Genomic DNA, 21,469 nt, shown 5'->3' with positions numbered 1-21,469 from the left:
TGTCAGGCTTGTGTAATATGCCAGAAAAGAAACACTCACAGGCCAGTTGGCGTCCCCTTACAACCTCTGCCAGTGATAGGGACACCTTTTGAGAGGGTGGGGATGGACCTGATTGGGCCACTACCCCGAACAAAAAAAGGCCACTTGTACGTCTTAGTGATAGTGGACTATGCTACTCGCTTCCCAGAGGCATTCCCCCTAAGAACCCCCAACACCCGTAACATAGCTGACTGTTTTTTGGAGTTGTTTTCCCGGGTAGGTTTCCCGAAGGAAATATTAACAGATCAGGGAACACCCTTCGTTTCCAGACTCATGAAAGAAGTCTGTCGACTCCTGGATCTGCGCCACATCCGGACGTCAGTTTACCACCCACAGACGGATGGACTGGTGGAGCGCTACAATGGCACCCTGAAAAACACCCTTAAAAAAATGCTAGAGGTTGAAGGAACCGAGTGGGACCGATTACTACCCTTGGCCTTGTATGTCATCCGAAGCCAAGTACAGAGCAGCCTGGGATGTTCAGCCTTCAAGCTTTTGTATGGACGCCGGCCCCGCAGTCTGTTGGAAATGACAAAAGAGGCATGGGAGAAGGAAGAATCCCTGGAGGCCAGAGAGATGTTGGAGTATACGCAGACACTGAAAACGAAAATAGGGAAGCTTAGAGACCTGGCCTATTCTAACCTGGTGAAGAGCCAAGAAAAACAGGCCTCTTATTACAATCGCGGAAAGAAATGGAGAACCTTGAACGTGAATGACTGGGCGCTGGTGTTACTCCCAAGCACCACCACGAAGAAATTCGTAAGAGAGTGGAAGGGCCCCTTCCAGGTCATTGCGTCTATCGGGAAGACAACCTATAGATTGCGTCTATCCCCCAATCGCACCCAAGTCTATCACATCAACATGTTAAAAAAATGAATAGGTCCTCCACCGAAGACAGCTTCCCTTACTCTGCCCACCCAGGGAAAAGGAGACGATACCTTGCTACAGTTACCCATCAACCCTGAGCTGGATCAAAGGGAGAAGACGGAACTGAAGGAGGTACTACAACTGCATAAGCCCATCTTTTCGGATCTACCAGGGAGAACGCACCTGGCCGAACATTCCATCAATACGCCCCCAGGAAAAGTCGTCAAACAGCGACCGTATCGCATCCCGGAGGCCCGAAGAAGAGCAGTACAGCAGGAAGTACAAGAGATGCTGAAACTAGGAGTCATCCGGCCGTCCAGAAGTGAGTGGTCGTCTCCCATAGTGATGGTGCCAAAACCCGACGGGAGCATACGATTCTGTATGGACTTTAGGGCTCTTAATGAGATATCGTCCTTCGACGCCTACCCCATCCCACGCATCGATGAGCTCATCGAGAAGTTGGGCGATGCCAAATACATCACCACGATAGACCTAACAAAAGGGTACTGGCAAGTGCCCTTGCGAGAAGAAGACCAAAGAAAAACCGCATTTTCCACTCCCGACGGGCTATTTGAATTTACGGTTCTACCCTTCGGGTTGCATGGGGCACCTGCCACTTTCCAGAGACTTATGAACACCCTCCTCCAACACTACCAGTCCTTTGCTTCGGCATATCTCGACGATATCGTGATATTCAGTCCCGACTGGAAGTCCCATCTACAACATTTACACACCATCTTTCAGGCGTTAAAACAGGCCGGCTTACACGTGAACGCAAAAAAATCTCGCATGGCGTTCCACAAGGTGAATTATCTGGGCTATGTCCTTGGACACGGAGTGATAGCCCCACAAACTGAGAAAGTGAAAGCCATCACCGACACACCGTTCCCAACCACAAAACGCGAGATGAGGGGGTTCCTGGGTTTAATCGGGTATTATAGACGCTTTATTCCCAACTTCTCTGACATAGCTAACCCCTTGACCGACACCCTCCAGAAAGATGTGAGTCCCCAGGTATTCCACCGACCCACCAATCAGATGTTACAAGCCTTTCATCTCCTGAAACAGACTATCACCTCTAGTCCCGTATTAACCTCCCTGGACTTCTCACGCCCCTTCATTCTGCACACAGACGCCTCAGATCATGGGTTGGGGGCGGTTTTGTCACAAGAAACAGAGGAAGGGATAGAGCATCCTGTGCTCTATATTAGCCGTAAACTGTACCCGAGAGAGGCGAAATACCCGACCATTGAGCGAGAATGCCTGGCTATTAAATGGGCGACTGATAAATTACGGTACTATCTAGAGGGGCGGCACTTTCTCCTCTACACAGACCATGCCCCGCTCCAATGGATGAGTAGGAATCTCTCCAACAATCCTAGGGTTCTCCGTTGGTTTCTCTCCCTACAGCCCTTCTCTTTCACCCTTAAACATCGGAAGGGGAAGGACAATGCCAATGCGGACTACCTGTCCAGGACATTTCCTCTCCCCGATCGGGAGAAACCGGCGGTGGAGGAGTGTCACGAGGAGAGCCGCTGCAACAATATACAAGGGGCCGACTGGTGGGAGGCACGAGACATCACGGACAGTATCTTTTGTGCTTCACAGGAAAACGAGTGGACGACAACAGCAGGAGACGCCGATACGGACGTATACCCCTTTAACTGGGGATCTCCTTCTGGTAACCACGCCCCTTTTGATGACGAGGAACTCGCACACCCAATAAAGACGGAGGAAGACCGAGCTGTGGTGTGTGGCTACACCGGAGCGGGAGAAGTGAGAGCGAGTGGAGCAGTGGAGCGGAGAGCTGAAGACGAGAGAAGGAAGGAGACGAGAGGGACGCCGTCGAAGGAGGATAAGTCGGAGACAGGAGTACTCCGCACCTACGCATCGCCGAGCCGCGCCCAGGAAGGAGCGTGGCTGACCCAGGTACGTGACCGTTTCACGGGCTGGGTCGGGAGGCGGGAGAAGGCTGCGAAGTAACACCGGGGCTTCTCGCCGCCTCGACTATCTCTACCTTCTTTTGTTCACCCCCCCCTCACTTGCACTTCCTCTCTTGTTCTCACACCGGTCGAGTTGGATACGGCTTAGTTAATTTCACCTGAGCACCGGAGTGTCCCCTTCACCTCCCCGGGCCCTTTGACCAGAGGTCAATGTGAGCGTCGTACTGACCCCAGCCTTTGTTCTTTGTTTCTTCCTGTGTTGGGGCGGCTGCCGCTGGGAGTTGGCGAAACATCACGCACGGGAGAAGAGTGTATCCGTCCCCAAGAGAGAAGCAAGCGGAACCATTCCCTGAGGCCAAGGACAGAGACTATCTCAAGACCCCCCCTAGGGACCGGTTGGGATCGCAAACTGGATACCAAGCGCACCACTTTCCCCTTGAGAATAAAACCTTCGTTAACCAAACGCCGTGTGCTGCGTTATTCTTCCCAACCGCTCACATCTACATATTTCTTGTAAAGGAATGTTTCCCAGGAAAGCCATGGAGGCCCCTAACTTCCGTGTTGAGTGGGCTCGTGGTGGAATCGTTAATGTGCGTTTAGCTTTTTGATAACAAATTTGGATACATTTAACGATCCATCTGGCTATACCTGCTTTGGAAATGGCGTTGCCTTTGTGTTGTGGAAAGAAGGCAACAAAGAGTTGTTTAGTCTTCCTAAAGTTTTTAGTTCTGTCAATATAGTACATGAGGGCCCTCTTTACATCTAGTGTGTGGAGCATCCTCTCAGCGACATTTTGTGGGTTTTGAAAGAAAACAGGCAGTTCGATGGTTTGGTTCATGTGGAACTGCGATATTACTTTAGGCATGAATTTGGGGTTGGTACGCAGTACGACCCGGTTTGCGTGAACTTGTATAAATGGCTCTTGAATGGTTAGTGCCTGGAGTTCACTAACTCTTCTTAAGGAAGTGATGGCAACCAGGAAAGCCACTTTCCAGGTAAGGAATTGAATCTCACAAGAATGGAGAGGTTCAAAGGGTGGACCCATTAGTCTGGTGAGGACCAAGTTGAGGTTCCACACCGGTGCTGGGGGGTGCCTTGGGGGAATCACCCGTTTAAGTCCTTCCAAGAAGGCTTTGATGGCAGGCACTCTGAATAAAGAGAGGTGCTGCCTGTTTTGGAGATAGGCTGCTATTGCGGTTAAATGGACACGTATTGAGGTGTATGCTAGATTGCATCGGTATAGGTGTAATAGATAGCAGATTATGTTCTGAATAGATGCGTCTAGCGGGTTAATGTTATTGTTGTTGCAATAAATGACAAACCTCTTCCATTTGGCTGCATAGCAAGCTCTGGTAGTGGGTCTCCTAGCTTCCTTAATGATTTCCATACAGTCAGGTGGCAGGTTTAGGTAGCCAAACTCTAGGACTTCAGGAGCCAGATTGCCAGGTTCAGCTGTTGCGGATCTGGGTGTTGAATTTCTCCATGGTTCTGCGTCAAAAGCGCGGGTTTGATCCGCAGCCTTTGATGCGGCACCACGGAAAGTTCCAGAAAGGTGGTGTACCATGGCTGGCGTGCCCATGTTGGAGCAACCAGGATGAGTGTTAGTGAGTGCTGTCGCAGTTTGCGTGCCACCAGCGGTATCAACGGCGCTGGGGGAAAAGCGTACGCAAATCTGCCGGACCAGTTCATCCATATCGCATTGCCCTGCGACTGTGGATGTGGGAACCTGGCGGCAAAGCTTTGGCATTTTGCGTTTTCCCTTGTGGCGAATAGGTCTATCTCTGGATGACCCCACTGCTGGAAGTACGGTTGGAGTACTGATGGGTGTAACTCCCACTCGTGCATCTGGTGGCTGTGTCTGCTGAGCAGATCCGCCATCTGGTTGTCCTTGCCGGGGAGGTGTTCCGCCATGAGGAATATGTTCCTCTGAATGGCCCACTTCCACATGCTCTGAGCCAGATGAGACAACTGTGGAGAGTGTGTTCCTCCCTGCTTCTGTATGTAGTACATTGCGGTCATGTTGTCCGTCCGGATCAACACGACCTTGTTGCACAGGTGTACTTTGAATGCTTTCATTGCCAGGAAGATTGCCATCAGTTCCAGAAGGTTGATGTGCATCTTCTTTTGTTGTGTAGTCCATAGTCCCTGCACTGTGTAATTGAGTACATGAGCTCCCCATCCCTGGAGAGACGCGTCCGCTGTCAGTATTATTTGTGGGACAGGCTCTTGGAACGGTCGGCCCTTGCAAAGGTTTTGTGGATTCCACCAAAGCAGAGAGTTGTATGCCCGACCGCTCACCAACACTAGGTCTTTCAACTGTCCTTGAGCCTGATTCCACTGACGTGCTAAGCACTCCTGAAGCGGGCGCATATGTAGTCTCGCGTGTGGGACTATGAAGATGCAGGAGGCCATCATGCCTATCAACTGCATGAACACTCGCGCCGGAAGGGAGTGTTGAGGTTTGAATTTTGAGATCAGCAGTTGCATGCTGTTGATTCTCACTAAAGTTGGCTGAGCTGTGGCAGCCAGAGTGTTGATTGTCGCGCCTAAGTACTGTTGTACGTGCGCAGGTTGGAGACTTGATTTTGGGTAATTTAGTGAGAATCCCAGATCGTGAAGAAGGTGAATGGTGTGGGACATGTGGGTGGCACATTGTTGTGCTGATTTGGCCTGAACTAGCCAGTCGTCCAAATAAGGGAAGACGTGAATATTTTGTCTTCGCAGATGCGCGGCCACTGTCGCCAGGCACTTGGTAAAGACCCTGGGCGCTGTTGTTACTCCGAAGGGGAGAACTTTGAACTGATAGTGATTCCCCTGAATGGTGAATCTGAGGTATTTCCTGTGTGAAGGGTGTATTGGTATGTGGAAGTATGCATCCTTCAGGTCTAGTGTAGCTAGGAAATCCCCCCTGACTGAGTAGTGGGAGAACCTGCTGGAGGGTGAGCATATGGAAATGCTCCGACAGTATATATAGGTTAAGGGGTTGCAGGTCTAGGATAGGTCGGAGCGAGCCGTCCTTTTTTGGGATCAAGAAGTACAGAGAGTACACTCCTGTGCCCTGTTGGGTGGTGGGCACTACTTCTAAGGCCCCTTTTGCGAGCATAGCAAGCACTTCTTGCTGGAGTAAATGTAAGTGTTCGGCTGACATAGGACGGTGCTTTGGTGGTATATTGGGTGGAGTGGAAGTTAGTTCCAGACAGTACCCACGTTGAATGATGTCCCTGACCCACCTGTCCGTGGTGATGTTCTTCTATGCGGGCAGGAACAGCTGGAGTCGTCCCCCGACAGGTGTTAAGTGGTCGGGGGGTAGGGAGAGGGCGTCACTGTTTGTTTTTTGGGGAGGACCTGGTGTTGCCATATCCACGTCCCCTGCCCTTGGCGCTGGATCCACGATATCCACCCCTGTTGTTTTTGTCGTAGGTGGTTTGTGTGCCACCTTTGGCATACTGTTGTTGTGACCCCTGGCCTCTTGACGTTCCCCTATTTCCAGTGCGACGAAAGGAGCCACTACGAAATTGTTGGGTTTGTAGCGCCCCCATAGATTTGGCAGTATCTGTGTCTTTTTTTATTTTCTCTAGGGTAGTGTCAACGTCTGGGCCAAATAAAAATTCCGTGTTAACCGGTAAGTTGAGGATATTGTTTTGGATCTCGGGTTTGAAGCCTGAGATGCGTAACCAGGCATGGCGTCGTAACATGACACTAGTGTTTATTGCCCTGGCCGCTGTGTCAGCTGCGTCTAGGGCGCATTTTATGGACGCATTAGTGAGGAGTTGTCCTTCTCTAATGAGGAGCTCCGCTGACTCTTTATACTCCTCTGGTAGGTGTTGGAGCAGTGACTCTAGCGTGTCATAATGTGACCTGTCATAACGTGCCAGGAGTGCTTGTGTATTGGCAATGCGCAGGATATTGGCTGCTTGCGCTGCCACACGTTTGCCAGATGTTTCAAGGACCTTTGGCTCTTTGTCTGGGGGAGGCGCATCCCCAGTTCTGTGAGTGGGCTCTTTTGCGAGCGTTGGCAACCACCATAGAGTCTAATGGCAACTGACCCCTAATGTATTTAGGGTCACCAGGTGCAGGCTTATATTTCTTTTCAATCCTGGGGTTTAAGACTCGGGCTCTTGTGGTGTCTTTGAAAATGTCTTTGGCAGGCTTCAGAACCCCTTTAAGCATGGGCAGAGTCTTGACAGTTCTTTCCGAATATGCGAAAGTGTCAAGCAGGAAGTCCTCCTCAATGGCGTCAGAGTGCAGTTCCACCCCATGATGAGCAGCAGCCCATTCGATAAGGGCATTAAATGCGGCCGTGTCCTCTGTAGGAGAAGTTTTAATATTGTAGAGTTGCGCATCCTGAGCATGTGGCGTGACACTTGGGTCTGTGGGGTCATCCCATGCCTGATAAGGATCCTGTGTTTCATCGGGATCTGCGTCCCCGGGGTAGATGGTATCGTCCCCACCATATTCCTGCATCGGGTCCGATTCAGAAGGGGTAGGAGAAAAGGACTGCGGATCTAAGTGGAGGGGATGGAAGTGTTCTTGTAGCACTGGTTCCTGCTCCGCCGGTAGCTTGCGATTAAGAGGAATTTTGTATGGCACCTCTTCCCTGACTGGAGTGATCTTGCGTTTGTGGAGCATGAGCCTGTCAGTGTCGGCGTCGATAAACTGTGGCCCTGAAGGGTCGTGTTCTGTTAGGCCCGAGGTGGTGGACTGTGTGTGGAGGACACGTGTCCGAATTTGAAAGAGTTTCGGTGCCGATGTCGGTGGCAGCCCAAAGGTAATGTTGGTGGGCTCTGAGTGCACTGTACCGGGTGAGGTAGTTTGGGGACCCGAGGTAGAGTGGAGGGCTACCTGGTCCCGGATACGTTGGAGAGATGCAGAGACCTGCTGCACAGCAAACAGATGGTGGTTTGGTGGGCATCTTGGTAGTAGGTGTGGAGGCCGACCCCGACTTTTTTGTCGGAAGGGGGTCACTGGCTTGAAGGGATGCATCGATAGTCGACGTAGTCGAGGACTTCTTCGGCATCGGTGCTTTAGGCGTCGACGTAGCCGAGGCGGCCATTTTGACTGCGGAGGCGACGGGCTTCGGTGTCGGCGCCGAAGGTGTCGGCGCCTTGTGGTGCACGAGGGCGCGCTTCTTCTGTGCGTCGACCGCGTCTGCTGCGGTGAGCTCGGCGCCGAAGTCTTTTTGTACGCGTTCGGAGCCGACGACTTTCTTCGGCGTCGGCGCCGGGGCAGTGGACTGTTTCGACGCCTTTGATCCGACCACCACCAGTTTCGCTTTAGATTTGGAAGGGACTGGAGCGATGGATGTTTTAGGGTGTAACAACCCGGTCGTCTTGGGTAATATTGGCTCTTGCATAGTGTTCAGTGCCGGGCCGGAAGGCGGGGCCGAGGAACCATGGATTAGGTCTTGGGTAAGGCCCGAAGGCGATCCCTCGACCGGAGCCGGACGACTAATTTCGGCCTCCGTTTCGACGGATTGGCCTAACTCCTCGGGAGAGCTGTCTTCTTCAGCCCCATAGGCTTCGTCGATGTCCCCTACCTCGTCGACGGCTTCTTCACGTCGAAAGAGCTCTTCGTCATCGTCGTCCGATCGGGAACCCTGCTCCGAAGCGGGGCTAGATAGTATTTCTTCCACGCTCTCGGCGTCCTCGGTGCTGAATATGTTGGTGGGTGCGGGCGCTGCCTGTCGAGCCTCGCTGCCCGTCGGTTCCGTAGAGTTTTCTTGGATCGGAACCGCGCGCAGGCCATGCATTTTGATTTGTCGCGATCCGGCGAGAGACATTTGTTACAGACCGGGTGGACGTCGATGTGAGGGTACTTGGCGTGGCACAACGGACACCTCTTGAACGGAGTTCTCGATTCCATCGTCGATGGAGCGTCGAAGTTTGGACCAATTCGATTCGAAATTTTGAAAAGGGTGTGGAGCACTAGAACTAGTAGTCTACACCGAACGGTAACTGTACCGACGAAAACTATAGGCCTTTTGGCCTAAAACTAAGTATTCCGAAGTTGAGCTAAGATAGTTGCATCCGAACCCAATGGCGGAAAAAAACAATCTGAGGATGGAGAGGATGCCCATGTGCACTGTGGTCCAGGGGAGGAGTCACCCATCTCAGGATACTTCGAAGACTCTTCCAGGACAACAATGTGCAATCATCCGGACCCAACACTATGCCGCGATCTATGCACAGATATGAATTCAGCAGCCCACATGCCTCAAACTTATTTATATAACATTAACTTAGAGGTTGACTTTTAAGTGCCATATTTATTTAGGTCTAGCATGGGTTTTATTTTTTTTTTATTTTACTGATATGGTTTTATAGGTTTTGTCCCAAAACAAACTATATTTGATTCATTGACAATATATTTTTACGTGCCAAACATTTTCGAGGCTTGGCTCGTGCATGGACTCTTCAATCCAAGACAGACCCTTAGCGCGGCTTGTGGTTAATTTATTGGCTCACTCACCTATCGATCCTGGGCAGAGATATCGTGTCTTTAATTATTCTGCAGTAAAACTAGGGATTACCAGGGATTGTGTGCTAAATTTTGTATATTAGCTTGTTACAAATTGAGGCAAATGTGAGGATTTTTTTACAAATATTCTTCCCTTCTGCAAATCAGGAAGTTAGCTTTAGGATGTGGGAAGAAACCAGAATCATTTTGTGCTTTAAAATAAATGGGCAGTGGTAGGATTTCAAAAGGTTTTCATACTAATAAAGTCAGTTATTTTTCTCACAGTGGACATTCTCGGACCTGCTCAAAGGGCCATGGCCTGTCCACGAAAGCGGTTTCCAGCCGCCCTCAGACTTTAAGGCGAGAAAAGGGTTACGGATGTGCCAAACACCGGTCCCGCAATGTGTCAAAAGGTGTGATAACTGCTACCAACCTATACTAAAGCAAATGGAGAATTGCATTTCCAAAGGATAACAGCCTTCACCTGTGGGCTGCTTCCTCTGTTCCATATTCCAGGTTGCCTATTCAAAGTGGAATACTCTGCTAAAAGACTTTCCATTGATTTGAGGCTGAAAATGAATGATTATGAGTAAAATAAAGTGCCGCAAAAATGCCGCTAAATTTCCATATTTGTGCCGCTAAATTTCCATATTTGTGCCGCTAAATTTGCGAATCCATGCCGCTATATCCTGGGGGGTCTGATTGTGAGACAAGAGAATGGCAAGGTTACATTCTGGACAGTTTGATAGCTGTTCATGCAGGATGTTGTTCCGATGAAATGTATTAACTAGAGACAGCGTAGAAAGAACAAAGGTGGAATGGTACAGCTTGTGTCTCAAGTACAATTTAAGGGCACACACTGCAAATAGATGGTTTGATGCCCAGTACAAACTGGACTGGTCAAAGGCAGAGCTGACAGAAAATCAGATCCTAGACAAAAAGAGGAAATGTAATTGCGAAAGATGTTTACTTCTCTCAGTAGATTGCCTTGGGATATGTATAAAGCAATTTTATAGGACAGCTTTAAAATGTTGGTGCAGGAAGCAAGGAATTGATTTGGTCTCCACTTGCAAAATACAACATAAATTGCCTTACTATCCTGTAGTGTAGTTCCTATATTCCTGATAGGCTCTGCGCATTGGAATAATATACACTATAGTTTTGACATAGGACTGAGGTCAGTAGGTCTCTATCGAGTACATTAAACTTAATTACTTGTGTGTGCCAGCTTACTCAGAGGTCACTAGAAACTTCTCGAATAAACAAGAAGGAATTAGTTTCTGACAACCGCATACACATGACAACTTTGTTTCCCTTAGAATCAGAACAATCTCAGAATCGTGGAAACAATAGATAATAGTTTCACTCAGTCAATCGTGCATGCTTTGTTTCTACAGAGTTACACAGAAATAGATAGACGGGCGTTTCCATAAAAAGGGTTTATTGAACAGTCTTATTTCTCGTGCAAGAGATATTAACTGCTACAATCGTAAGACAGAAAGCAAAGTATAATATGTACAGCGTTAGCAGTAAGATAAAATAATACTGTAATAGCATGGTTTATAGCTATGACAGATATTCATAAAAATACATACATAAATAACACAGGCTAAAATGTTAATACTCATCTGATGCTTCTAGCTAGTTCTACCCCAGTGTACACAAGTGTAAAACGAGGTAAGAAGTAGGTGCTGTTTGTCTATAGTTTAGCTATAGTTGCCAAGATTTGCCAAAAGTCCCTCTAGGTTCTAGTCCGCTCCATGCTTTAGAATGAGTGAGGTTGGAATCTCTTCCCGAGTCTCGATCTCTTACACCCCGCAAGGGGAGTCAGAAGCACTGGAGCTGGATTCTCTGCGAGGAGGATGACAGCGTCTGGTCAGTGCGTCAGGCGGGGACTTGACTTCCTTCCGAACTTGCCGTGGCGAGCTGCGTCATGCAAGTAAGCAGCCGAACCGTGGTTTGCCATGGTAAGTGAAGGTATATTTATACCTTGAAGGTGTTTAGGAATGCCAGTATTAACGTAAAAGTCAGACAGAAGGACGTCATGAATGAACCCCTAAGGAATAGATGTTCATGCATAATAAATGAGTTCTTGGCGAAATCAATATCCAAGCAAGGGGAAGTCCTAAAGGCTTAAGAGTGGTTTTCCAAGAACTCGTTGTGACGTAGATGAACGGATGTAGGTGGCCATGCCTGTATTTGGTTAGCCTGGATATGCCTAAATATGGGCAATGCGAATTTTGCCTAAATAAGGACATACATCGGGAAACCTATACGGTATCTAAATCGACAAACAACAATCCAGTCTGTAGATAGACTTCCACTGCCCAGGAATATTTGCATACCTGCTCTTTGATATCCTGCAGTTTCCGGCTCTGTTCTCGGATGTCATGGAGAAGTTGCAGGGCCTTATCGTCTTCTTGGGACACCTCCATCCTCGCTTGCTCTAGACTCCGCTTTAAACTCTGCAAAAAAGAAACAATGTTTAGTGAAGAAACCTGTTCACCGGATTCCATATTCAAAGGATGCAGTGAGTTTGTGACTAAAAAACAAAATGTAACTAGAGATCACACAAATAATGCTCAGCTAGAAATGGTTAATGTAAAGCACAAGACGGCAGTTGAATTGAATAGAGTCTTTTTCAGCCCAGAGCTTGCACAGCAACCACCGTGACATAACCGCTTAAGCCTGGCTGGGTAAGGTCTGCACAATAAAATCTGACATGTACATGGGACAGGGCAACAGACTTGGAAAGAGACTGGTAAATATAGTGCAAAGAGAACAACTGTAGTGTATGTCTGGCACTAGCAGTAGCAAGAAAACCTCCAAAGTCATGATTCTGCAAAGTACACGTTCGGATAAATTTTTAGACGAGGGCCCACTGTAATTGACGGTAAGTAGCCGCCCTTGACGAACAAGTTACTTACCTTCGGTAACGATATATCTGAAAGAGACATAGATTAGTTATAGATTCTTTACCTGAGAATTACCCCCAGGCGTCAGACTGGATCCGGAGAATTTTTCGTCAGCAGTACCCCTGCGCGTTGAAAGTTGGCGTTGGTCGACTCCGCGTTCGCCGTTGGTATCGTGGTCGCCGGAATGATGTTGCGGTAGCTACCTAGACGCCATCCTTGCGCGCTGACATAAGTTCTTTTACTTGACATTCCACGCCAGAAGCTTGGAGCCATGCAAGACACTGACCACTGATACACAAAACTAGGGCCCTGAAGGAATTCCCTGACCCTAGAAGTCAGTTCGCAGAACGGGGAGGATGGGTGGGGTGGTAAGGAATCTATAACTAATCTATGTCTCTTACGGATATATCGTTACTGAAGGTAATTAACTTGTTCATCTGAAAGAGACAATTAGTTATAGATTCCTTACCTGAGAATAGAATCTCCAGTAATATCAACCCCGGAGCTGGGTCTGCGAACTAAGTTCATACCAGAAAATCCTGGAGAACCGACCGGCCAAAGAAGCCGTCTCTCCGGACTTGGCTGCCCAGGCAGTAGTGTTTTGTGAACGTGTGCAGAGATGCCCACGTAGCTGCCTGACACATGTCATTGAGGGGGACTCCACATCCCAAAGGAATGGCAGCTGCTGTGGCCCTGATGGAATGGGCGTGCAGTCCCACTGGAGGTTCCTTCTTTGCCAAAAAATAGCAAGCTTTGATGCACCTAGAGATGGTCCGTTTGTGCACAACCCGACCTTTTTTGGTGCCCACATAGCCAACAAAGAGCTGGTCATCCACCCGGAATGGCTTTGTGCGATCCAAATAAAATGAAAGCGCACGTTTTGGATCCAGACGGTGGAGCCTCTCCTCCTCTTTAGAAGGATGCAGGGGCGGAAAGAAGGTGGGCAAAGTGATGGTTTGACCAATGTGGAAAGAAGTAACCACTTAGAAAAGAAAGAGGATCGAGTTCGAGGGACAACCTTGTCCGGATGAACAGCCAGAAAAGGAGGTTTTGAAGAAAGAGCCTGGAGCTCACACACTCTGTGAGCAGAGGTGATGGCCACCAGGAAGGCAGTTTTTAAAGTCAGAAGTCTGAGAGGACAGTTATGTAGCTGCTCAAAGGGAGCGCACACAAGATAACTTAGAACCAATTTCAAGTCCAGGCATTACGATGGGCACACGAGGAAGAAGATGAGTAATGCCCTTAAGAAAGCGATTTACAACAGGGGACTTGAAAAGAGAAGGCTGATCAGGAAGGAGTAGTTTCTTACCTGTAACTCCAGTTCTGTAGTAGGGGTATCTCTGTTATAGTCATAATCTATGAATAGTCCCGCCCATGTGCGGGGACCCCGGAGCAATCAAAATATCTCTTAAGCTGTCCTGCATTTGCAAACCTGCAAAGACACTTAAGAGACAGACAAAATAATACAGCCTAATAACAATATGGCTGCACTGGCCAGCACTTCCTCTGAAGTGAACACAAAAGCCAAAATAAAGTTTAAATGTCATTTTTATTCACATCTGACATGTTCCTTTATTGTATCACACTCCCTTCACCAAAATCCCTGTAAACAATAGAGAGGAAGGGGTGGACAGACAAGCCCTATAGGCTGTCATTATGTGTCTGCTAAAGGGATACCGTGCCTTTAAGAAACTCTCCAGAGACCCCCGGTATCCCAGGATGCACAGCCAAAGCAAGTTACTTTCAGTTCTTTTTGAAGGTGTATAACAACAGGCCTGATACTGCCAGAATTACTCCACCGGGGAGGAGGGAGGGTCGCTTATGACTATAACAGAGATACCCCTACTACAGAACTGGAGTTACAGGTAAGAAACTACTCTTTCTGTAGTAGGGGATCTCTGTATATAGTCATAATCTATGAATAGAATGGCAAGCCCATCCCAACCAACAAACAGCGGTGGAGTAAAAACCGAACACCAACAAATCACTGTGCAAACAAATTCCTCAGCGAAGCCTGTCCAACCTGCGCATCTGCCCTAGCATCAGAGTCCAGGCAGTAATGCTTAGTAAACGTATGGACCGACTTCCAGGTGGCAGCCTTACAAATGTCAGCAATTGGAACATTCCTAAGCAAAGCTGTAGTAGCTGCTTTGCCCCTAGTCGAATGCGCTGTTTGCTTACCCCCTAACGTCTTATTAGCTTTCTGATAACAAAACTGAATACAGGACACAATCCATCTGGAGATGGACTGTTTTGAGGTAGCTAGACCAGTTCTTACTGAACCATAATTTACAAACAGTTGATCCGACCTGCGGATGTCTTTTGTCTTATCTAGATAGAATTTCAACACCCTACGCACATTTAGTGAATGCAGAGACCTCTCCGCCAGAGAGGAGGGATGCTGAAAAAATGTAGGCAAAGTTATCATTTGATTTAGATGGAAATCAGATATCACTTTAGGCGAAAATTTAGGATGAGTATGCATCACTACTTTAGACGCATGGAATACAGTATACGGCTCTTGACAACACAGAGCCTGAATCTCACTTAACCTCCTGGCCGATGTAATGGCCACAAGGAAGGCAGCCTTCCAGGAAAAATGCTGCAAAGAAGCCTTATGAATAGGCTCAAAAGGCTCCCTCATCAATCTGGACAACACCACGTTCAATTCCCATGGTGGAGAAGGTCGTCTGACAGGAGGAAACACCTTACGCAAACCCTCCAAGAAATCTTTAATCACAGGGATTCGAAAAAATGAGGTTTGGGAAGGGCCCTTTCTATACGCAGTCAAAGCTGCGAGATGAACTTTAATAGACTGAAAATTAAGCCCAGATTGAGCTAACTGCAGCAAATAAGGCAAAATAACATCTTCTTTACAGGATGTAGGGTCAATGTCCTTCGCCTTGCACCACAAGCAGAATCTCTTCCACTTATAGGCGTAAGAAGTCCTTGTAGACGGTCTCTTCGACTCTTTCAAGATCTCCATACAGTCCTGAGGTAGGTTCAAGTGTCCATACTGTACTAGCTCAGGAGCCATGCTGCCAAACTCAAAGACGAGAGATTGGGGTGAACCATCTGTCCTCCGAACTTCGTGAGAAGGTCCGGCCGACACGGCAGGCGCCGGTGTGGCAGAACAGACCGGTGAAGAAGGTCGGTGAACCACCATTGCCTCGGCCACTCCGGAGCAATCAGGATCATCCTGGCTCTGGATTGCGACAGCTTGATCAGCACCGCCGGAATCAGGGGAATGGGTGGAAATGCGTAGAGAAAGCTGTTGGACCAGCTGATCCATAGGGCATTCCCCAGTGTCCCTGGTTGGTAGTACCTGGACGCGAAGTCGCGGCATTTGCTGTTTTCTGCCGTAGCGAACAGATCGATATCCGGAGTGCCCCACTCTGCGAAGACGTCTCTGAGCACGTCGTCGTTTAGCACCCACTCGTGATTTTCTTGAACGAGCCTGCTGAGCGCATCGGCTTGGGCATTCTGCACTCCCGGCAGATGGGTTGCCGTGATCGTCAGGTTCCTGGCCACCAGCCAATTCCAGATCGTCTGTGCCTCCCGAGACAGCGTGCGTGAACGGGAGCCCCCCTGCTTGTTGAGGTAGTACATGGTAGTAGTATTGTCCGTCTGAACAAGCAGGGAGTTCGTCGTGAAGGAGGGATGGAAAGCCTTCAGGGCCAAGTGTACCGCTCTGAGTTCCAAAAAGTTGATGTGGTAAGTCATCTCCGTCTGCGACCATATCCCCTGAATCTGAAGAGGGCCCGAATGCGCTCCCCAGCCCTGGAGAGACGCATCGGTCACTATGGTCTGGACCGGAATATCCTTGTGGAAAGGAGTCCCCTTGCAAACATTCTCTGAGGAGCACCACCATTTCAGAGATTGGAGAGCGTGTTGGGACAGATAAATCTTGTCCTCCCAACGCCCCCGCCTCTAGTCCCATTGATCCTCCAGACATTCCTGCAGAGGCCTCATATGCAGACGTGCATTGGGGGTGAGAAAGATGCAGGAAGCCATCGATCCCAGTAAGGAGGACACCGTCCTCACTGTAGGAGAGTGGGCTGAGAGGAGGTGCAGGGCCTTCCCACGGATCGATAAGCGTCTCTCCTCCGAAGGACACACGCTTGTGTTCAAGGTATTGACTGAGGCCCCCAAGTACTGGAGACACTGCACAGGAATCGGCACTGACTTCGTCATGTTGATGTGCAGTCCCAGGCGATGAAGCACGGCAGCTGTCCTGTTGAAGTGACACTGTGCTTCCCGGAACGTGGAAGCCTTGATCAGCCAATCGTCCAGGTATGGATACACAAACACTTTGGTCTTCCGCAAGTGTGCTGCCACCACTGCCATGCACTTGGAGAACGTCCGTGGGGCAGACTTCAGACCAAACGGGAGTACTGTATACTGGTAATGGTTGTTGCCTACCAGAAACCTCAGGAACTTGCGATGCTTTGGTGCAATCGGCACATGAAAGTAAGCGTCCTGCAGATCTATGGCGCACAGCCAATCTACTCGATGCAACTGAGGGTAAATCTGATGCAGGGACAACATACGGAACTTTTCTCTGCGGATCCACTTGTTTGCTTGACGCAGATCTAGAATAGGCCTGAACTCGTTTTTGTCCTTTTTTCTGACGAGAAAGAACCTGGAGTAAAGGCCTGTTCCTCTTTGCCTCAAAGGAACAGCTTCTATCGCCTTCTTCCTTAACAGGATGTCCGCCTCCCCCTGGAGCTCCCGTACCATGAAGGGAGAGCGCACTGGTGGAATTTGAGGAGGCGGGCTCGTGAAACGAAGACTGTATCCATTGCAAACAATATTCAGCACCCACTTGTCCTGAGTTATTGTCCTCCACTCTGCCAGGTAGAACTGAATACTTCCCCCCCACCGGAGCGGGTAACGGACGAGGGGGAAGTGACCTTTCAGGGCTTCGACCCGGCCAGGCCTTTGTTCCCCGACGAAGATTGATGCTGGCCTCTGCCCCTCTGGCGCTTCTGAAAGGACTGCCTCGGGAACTGCTGCTGTTGCTGCTGTTGGTGACCAGACTGGCGCCCTTGACCACGTTGCTTAGAATAACGCCTGCCATAGGAACGGAACGACTTCTTCTGCTCCTTGGGTCTTTCCAACCCCACGGCCTTCAGGGTTTCTGCTTCGGCCTTCATGCGTGCCATCTCGTCATCCGCATGAGACCCGAACAGCGTCGAGCCAGAGAAAGGCAAGTTCGCAATCTTTTGCTGCGCTTCAGGCTTGAGAGAGGTAAGCCTCAGCCAGGAATGTCTCCTCATGTGCACTCCATGACAGTACCCATGGGCCGCCAGCAACGAGACATCCCCCGCCGCACTGATGATCTGGTTGGAGACCATCATGCCTTCGTTCAGCACCTCCTGGAAGTCCTCTCTTTTGTCCCTAGGCAGGGAGGCAGCAAACTGTTGCAGAGAGTCCCAAAGCGATCAGTCATAGCGACCCAGCAGGGCAGAGGCGCTAGCGGCCTTCATAGTCGTGGCCGACGTAGAGCACATTCTCCTCCCCAAGGAGTCCATCTTGCGGCTCTCCTTATCCGGAGGAGCCGTGGAAGAGGGCGTCGTGGAGTGTTGTTTACGAGCCGCCACCACAATGACAGAGTCCAGGGGAGGGTCCACCCTGAGGAAGGCCGGGTCCGAATCAGGGGCCCTGTACTTCTTCTGCAACCGTGAGGGAGCAGACTTCACCACCGCAGGAGTCAAGAAAACCTCCATGGCTGGTTCCTCCAAACCCGGAACCAAAGGAAGGAGGGGGCGTGAGAGGTGAGCCTTGTGCAATGTCTCAAAGATCACCGAGGTAGTGGGAACCGGGACTGCCACGGAGATTCCCAATTTCGCGGCCCCCCTCATCAGCACATCCTGGAAAGTGGCAATATCATCCACCGGCGAGATTCGGGTAGGCGGAGTTTCCGACAGTGAGGGGGAGAGCCGTCCATTGCCAGAAGAGTCCGTATACCACGTGCCTCTGGAACGAGATCTATACCTCCGTCACCCATGCCTCGTGTGAGTGGACGACCTGCGTCTACTCCGTGACCTCCGACGAGATCGAGAACGCGACCTCTGTCTGCGAGGAGCCTTAGGAGCCGCCGGTAGCCGAGGAGACGGTGGAAGCTGCGGCACTGGCGGTGGTGGAGGTGGTGTAGTCCGCTTATGAGGAGGAGGAGGAGGAGGCGTAGGAGGCTTCCGAGGCAGCGGCTGGGGGAGAGAGGCTGCGGAGCCCCATCACTCCTTGCAGGGGAACCAGGACCAGCACTGTCCGGACTCCCGTCCACCCTTCTCTTCTTGGCGGGCCTATCCCGTGCTGAAGTAAACGAGGGGGAGCGCCGTCGCCTCCTAGATCCACGACTGGAGATTGTAATCACCGAAGACGTGTTCCCCGATGTCACCGACGTCGAACTGATCGTCGACCTCGTCCGTCGTCCCCTCGACGTCGACCGGTGGCCCCTCAACGTCGACGGTGAACGACGTCTCCTCGACGCCGATCTTCTCTGCCTCGACGACGATCTTCTCCGCCTCGACGCCGAGCTGTGCCTCGACGGCGAGCTGTGCCTCGACGGCGATCTGTGCCTCGACGGCGATCTGTGCCTCGACGGCGATCTGTGCCTCGACGGCGATCTGTGCCTCGACGGCGATCTGTGCCTCGATGGCGATCTGTGCCTCGACGGCGATCTGTGCCTCGACGGCGATCTGTGCCTCGACGGCGATCTGTGCCTCGACGGCGATCCGTGCCTCGACGGCGATCCGTGCCTCGACGGCGATCCGTGCCTCGACGGCGATCCGTGCCTCGACGGCGATCCGTGCCTTGACGGCGATCCCCTCCGTCTCGACGGCAGTCGCCGGTGTCTCGGCGTTGATGTTGTTGGCGTCGATCCATCGCGGGGCTCGGTACGACGTCGATGGTGTGTCGATGACGACCGTGGAATCCTCGACGGCGACCTAGTCCTAGGTCTCGCCGGCCCCTCTCTCGACGTCGAACGTCGAGAACGCCGCGATCCCGAGCCCGGGATCGACGGCGAACACACCGGTGCTTTACCTCTCGCCGTCGACGTCGTCGCCTTCGACGTCGAACGCGATCTACCAGCCGGTGGGCGTCGTTTCTGCTGCTGTTTCTGCCCGGAGGTCCCTCCAGTGGCTGAAGCATGGGCAGAGGAAGGGGAATGAGAACCTCCATGCCCCGAAGTCCCACCTGTCCTCTGCTTCTCCTGTCCCTGGAGGCGAATCTTCTCCCTGTCCCTCAGGGTCCTCTTGGAGAAGGTCTTGCAGATGGCACACGTTTCAGGGACATGTGAGGAAGACAAGCAGAGGATACAGACATCATGTGGGTCCGTCTTGGCCTTTTTCCTCCCACACTCAGGGCATTTATCAAATAAAGCCATGCTAAGAGTGAGCAAACTGCACCAAAACGCAGGATGCAGTACAGAAAGGCTCTAGACGTCGAATGAACACACTATTTATCCAAAAATCTAAGATTTAATCCAAATATCCACCCAAAAGGGTAGAGCTCAAGCTCCAGGGTCCTGCTAGCAGGAGCCGGAAAAAAGAACTGAAAGTAACTTGCTTTGGCTGTGCATCCTGGGATACCGGGGGTCTCTGGAGAGTTTCTTAAAAGCACGGTATCCCTTTAGCAGACACATAATGACAGCCTATAGGGCTTGTCTGTCCACCCCTTCCTCTCTATTGTTTAAAGGGATTTTGGTGAAGGGAGTGTGATACAATAAAGGAACATGTCAGATGTGAATAAAAATGACATTTAAACTTTATTTTGGCTTTTGTGTTCACTTCAGAGGAAGTGCTGGCCAGTGCAGCCATATTGTTATTAGGCTGTATTATTTTGTCTGTCTCTTAAGTGTCTTTGCAGGTTTGCAAATGCAGGACAGCTTAAGAGATATTTTGATTGCTCCGGGGTCCCCGCACATGGGCGGGACTATTCATAGATTATGACTATACACAGAGATCCCCTACTACAGAAGCCTAAGAAAGGCTGAAATGGCCGTGAGATAGCCCCTTAGAGTGCCCAGAGCAGAGCCCTGCTGGGTCAAAGAGAGGAGGAACAGAAGAACCTCAGAAAGAGGGGCGGAAAGGGGATCCGCAGCCTTTGCTGTGCACCATGCCACACATTTGTTCCATCTTCAGGCGTATACCGTCTTAGTGGAGGGACGCCTGGCTGCCAAGATAACATTACCGACATTGGGAGGAGTGTCAAAAGCTGTCAACTGTCCCCGCTCAATCTCCATGCAAGGAGGTGGAGGCTGGACAGGTTCGGGTGGAGGACCGTCCCCGGCCGCTGCGACAGAAGATCCACCCGAAGAGGCAGTCTGATCGAGGATCGATAACCGTGTGTAACAGTTCGGGATACCAGACTCTTTGTGCCCAATCCGGAGCCACAAGGATGACTTGGGCCCAGTCATATTTGATCTTCTTCAGCACTCTGGCAGAAGTGGTATAGGCGCAAAGGCGTATATACGACCGCAACTCAACTCGCGACGAAAAGCGTTGCCTAGCAAGTGCTGCCTTGGAAATTCCAAAGTGCAGAATTGCTGACATTTCGCGTTCTCTTCGGTGGCGAATAGATCTAACCAAGGCTCTCCCCACTGCCGAAAGAGAACTTGCACCACTTCCAAGAAAAAAACGCCATTTGTGATTCATCATGCACCTGCAGCTGACTTTGTCCGCCCTGGCGTTCAGAGAACCTTCCAGGTGTTGAACCACCAGGGATATGCCCTGATGTTCCAGCCATGTCCAGAGACGGAGAACCTCGACATAGGGTCTATAACCCCAGCCCGCTCGGTTTGTTGCAGTACCACATGGCAGTGGTGTTGTCCGTGAACACCTGCACTACTCTTCCTCATACAGAGGGAAGGAATGCTTTTAGTACAAGACTGATCGCTCGGAGCTCCAGAAGGTTGATGTGGAGCCCGGATTCCGCCGGAGACCAGAGGCCTCTGATCTCCGCATCTCCCATACGTCCGCCCCACCCCAGAAGTGATGCATCCGTCACCACTGTGAACTCTGGATGGGGAAGGAAGAGGGATCTGGCGTTGATCCAATCCTAGTTCGTTAGCCACCACTGCAATTAACGTGCAGTGCCCTCCGAGATCTGAACACAATCGGACAGATTCCTCTGATGCTGTGCCCACTGGAACTTCAGGTCCCACTGCAGAGCCCACATATGCCACCTGGCATGATCTACTAGCAGGATGCAGAAGGCCATTTGTCCAGCAGCCTCAGGGTCCTT

General features: G+C 50.5%; 1 protein-coding gene across 6 annotated transcripts in view; it reads right to left on the bottom strand.

Annotated features, from left to right (window-relative positions):
- Positions 1-21,469, bottom strand: part of CIT (citron rho-interacting serine/threonine kinase) — a 1,313,172-nt gene that overhangs the window by 821,666 nt on the left and 470,037 nt on the right. For all 6 annotated transcript variants that reach the window (XM_085636268.1, XM_085636269.1, XM_085636271.1 and 3 more), the window contains exon 13: positions 11,651-11,770. In XM_085636268.1, coding sequence (XP_085492394.1) covers positions 11,651-11,770 — 120 coding nt within the window. The remainder of the gene's footprint in view (positions 1-11,650; positions 11,771-21,469) is intronic.

The sequence above is a fragment of the Triturus cristatus genome, chromosome 11, assembly GCF_964204655.1.
Source record: "Triturus cristatus chromosome 11, aTriCri1.1, whole genome shotgun sequence".
Lineage (NCBI taxonomy): Eukaryota > Metazoa > Chordata > Amphibia > Caudata > Salamandridae > Triturus > Triturus cristatus.
The sequence above is the reverse complement of the archived record's forward strand: the minus strand, read 5'-3'. Positions and strand labels throughout refer to the sequence as shown.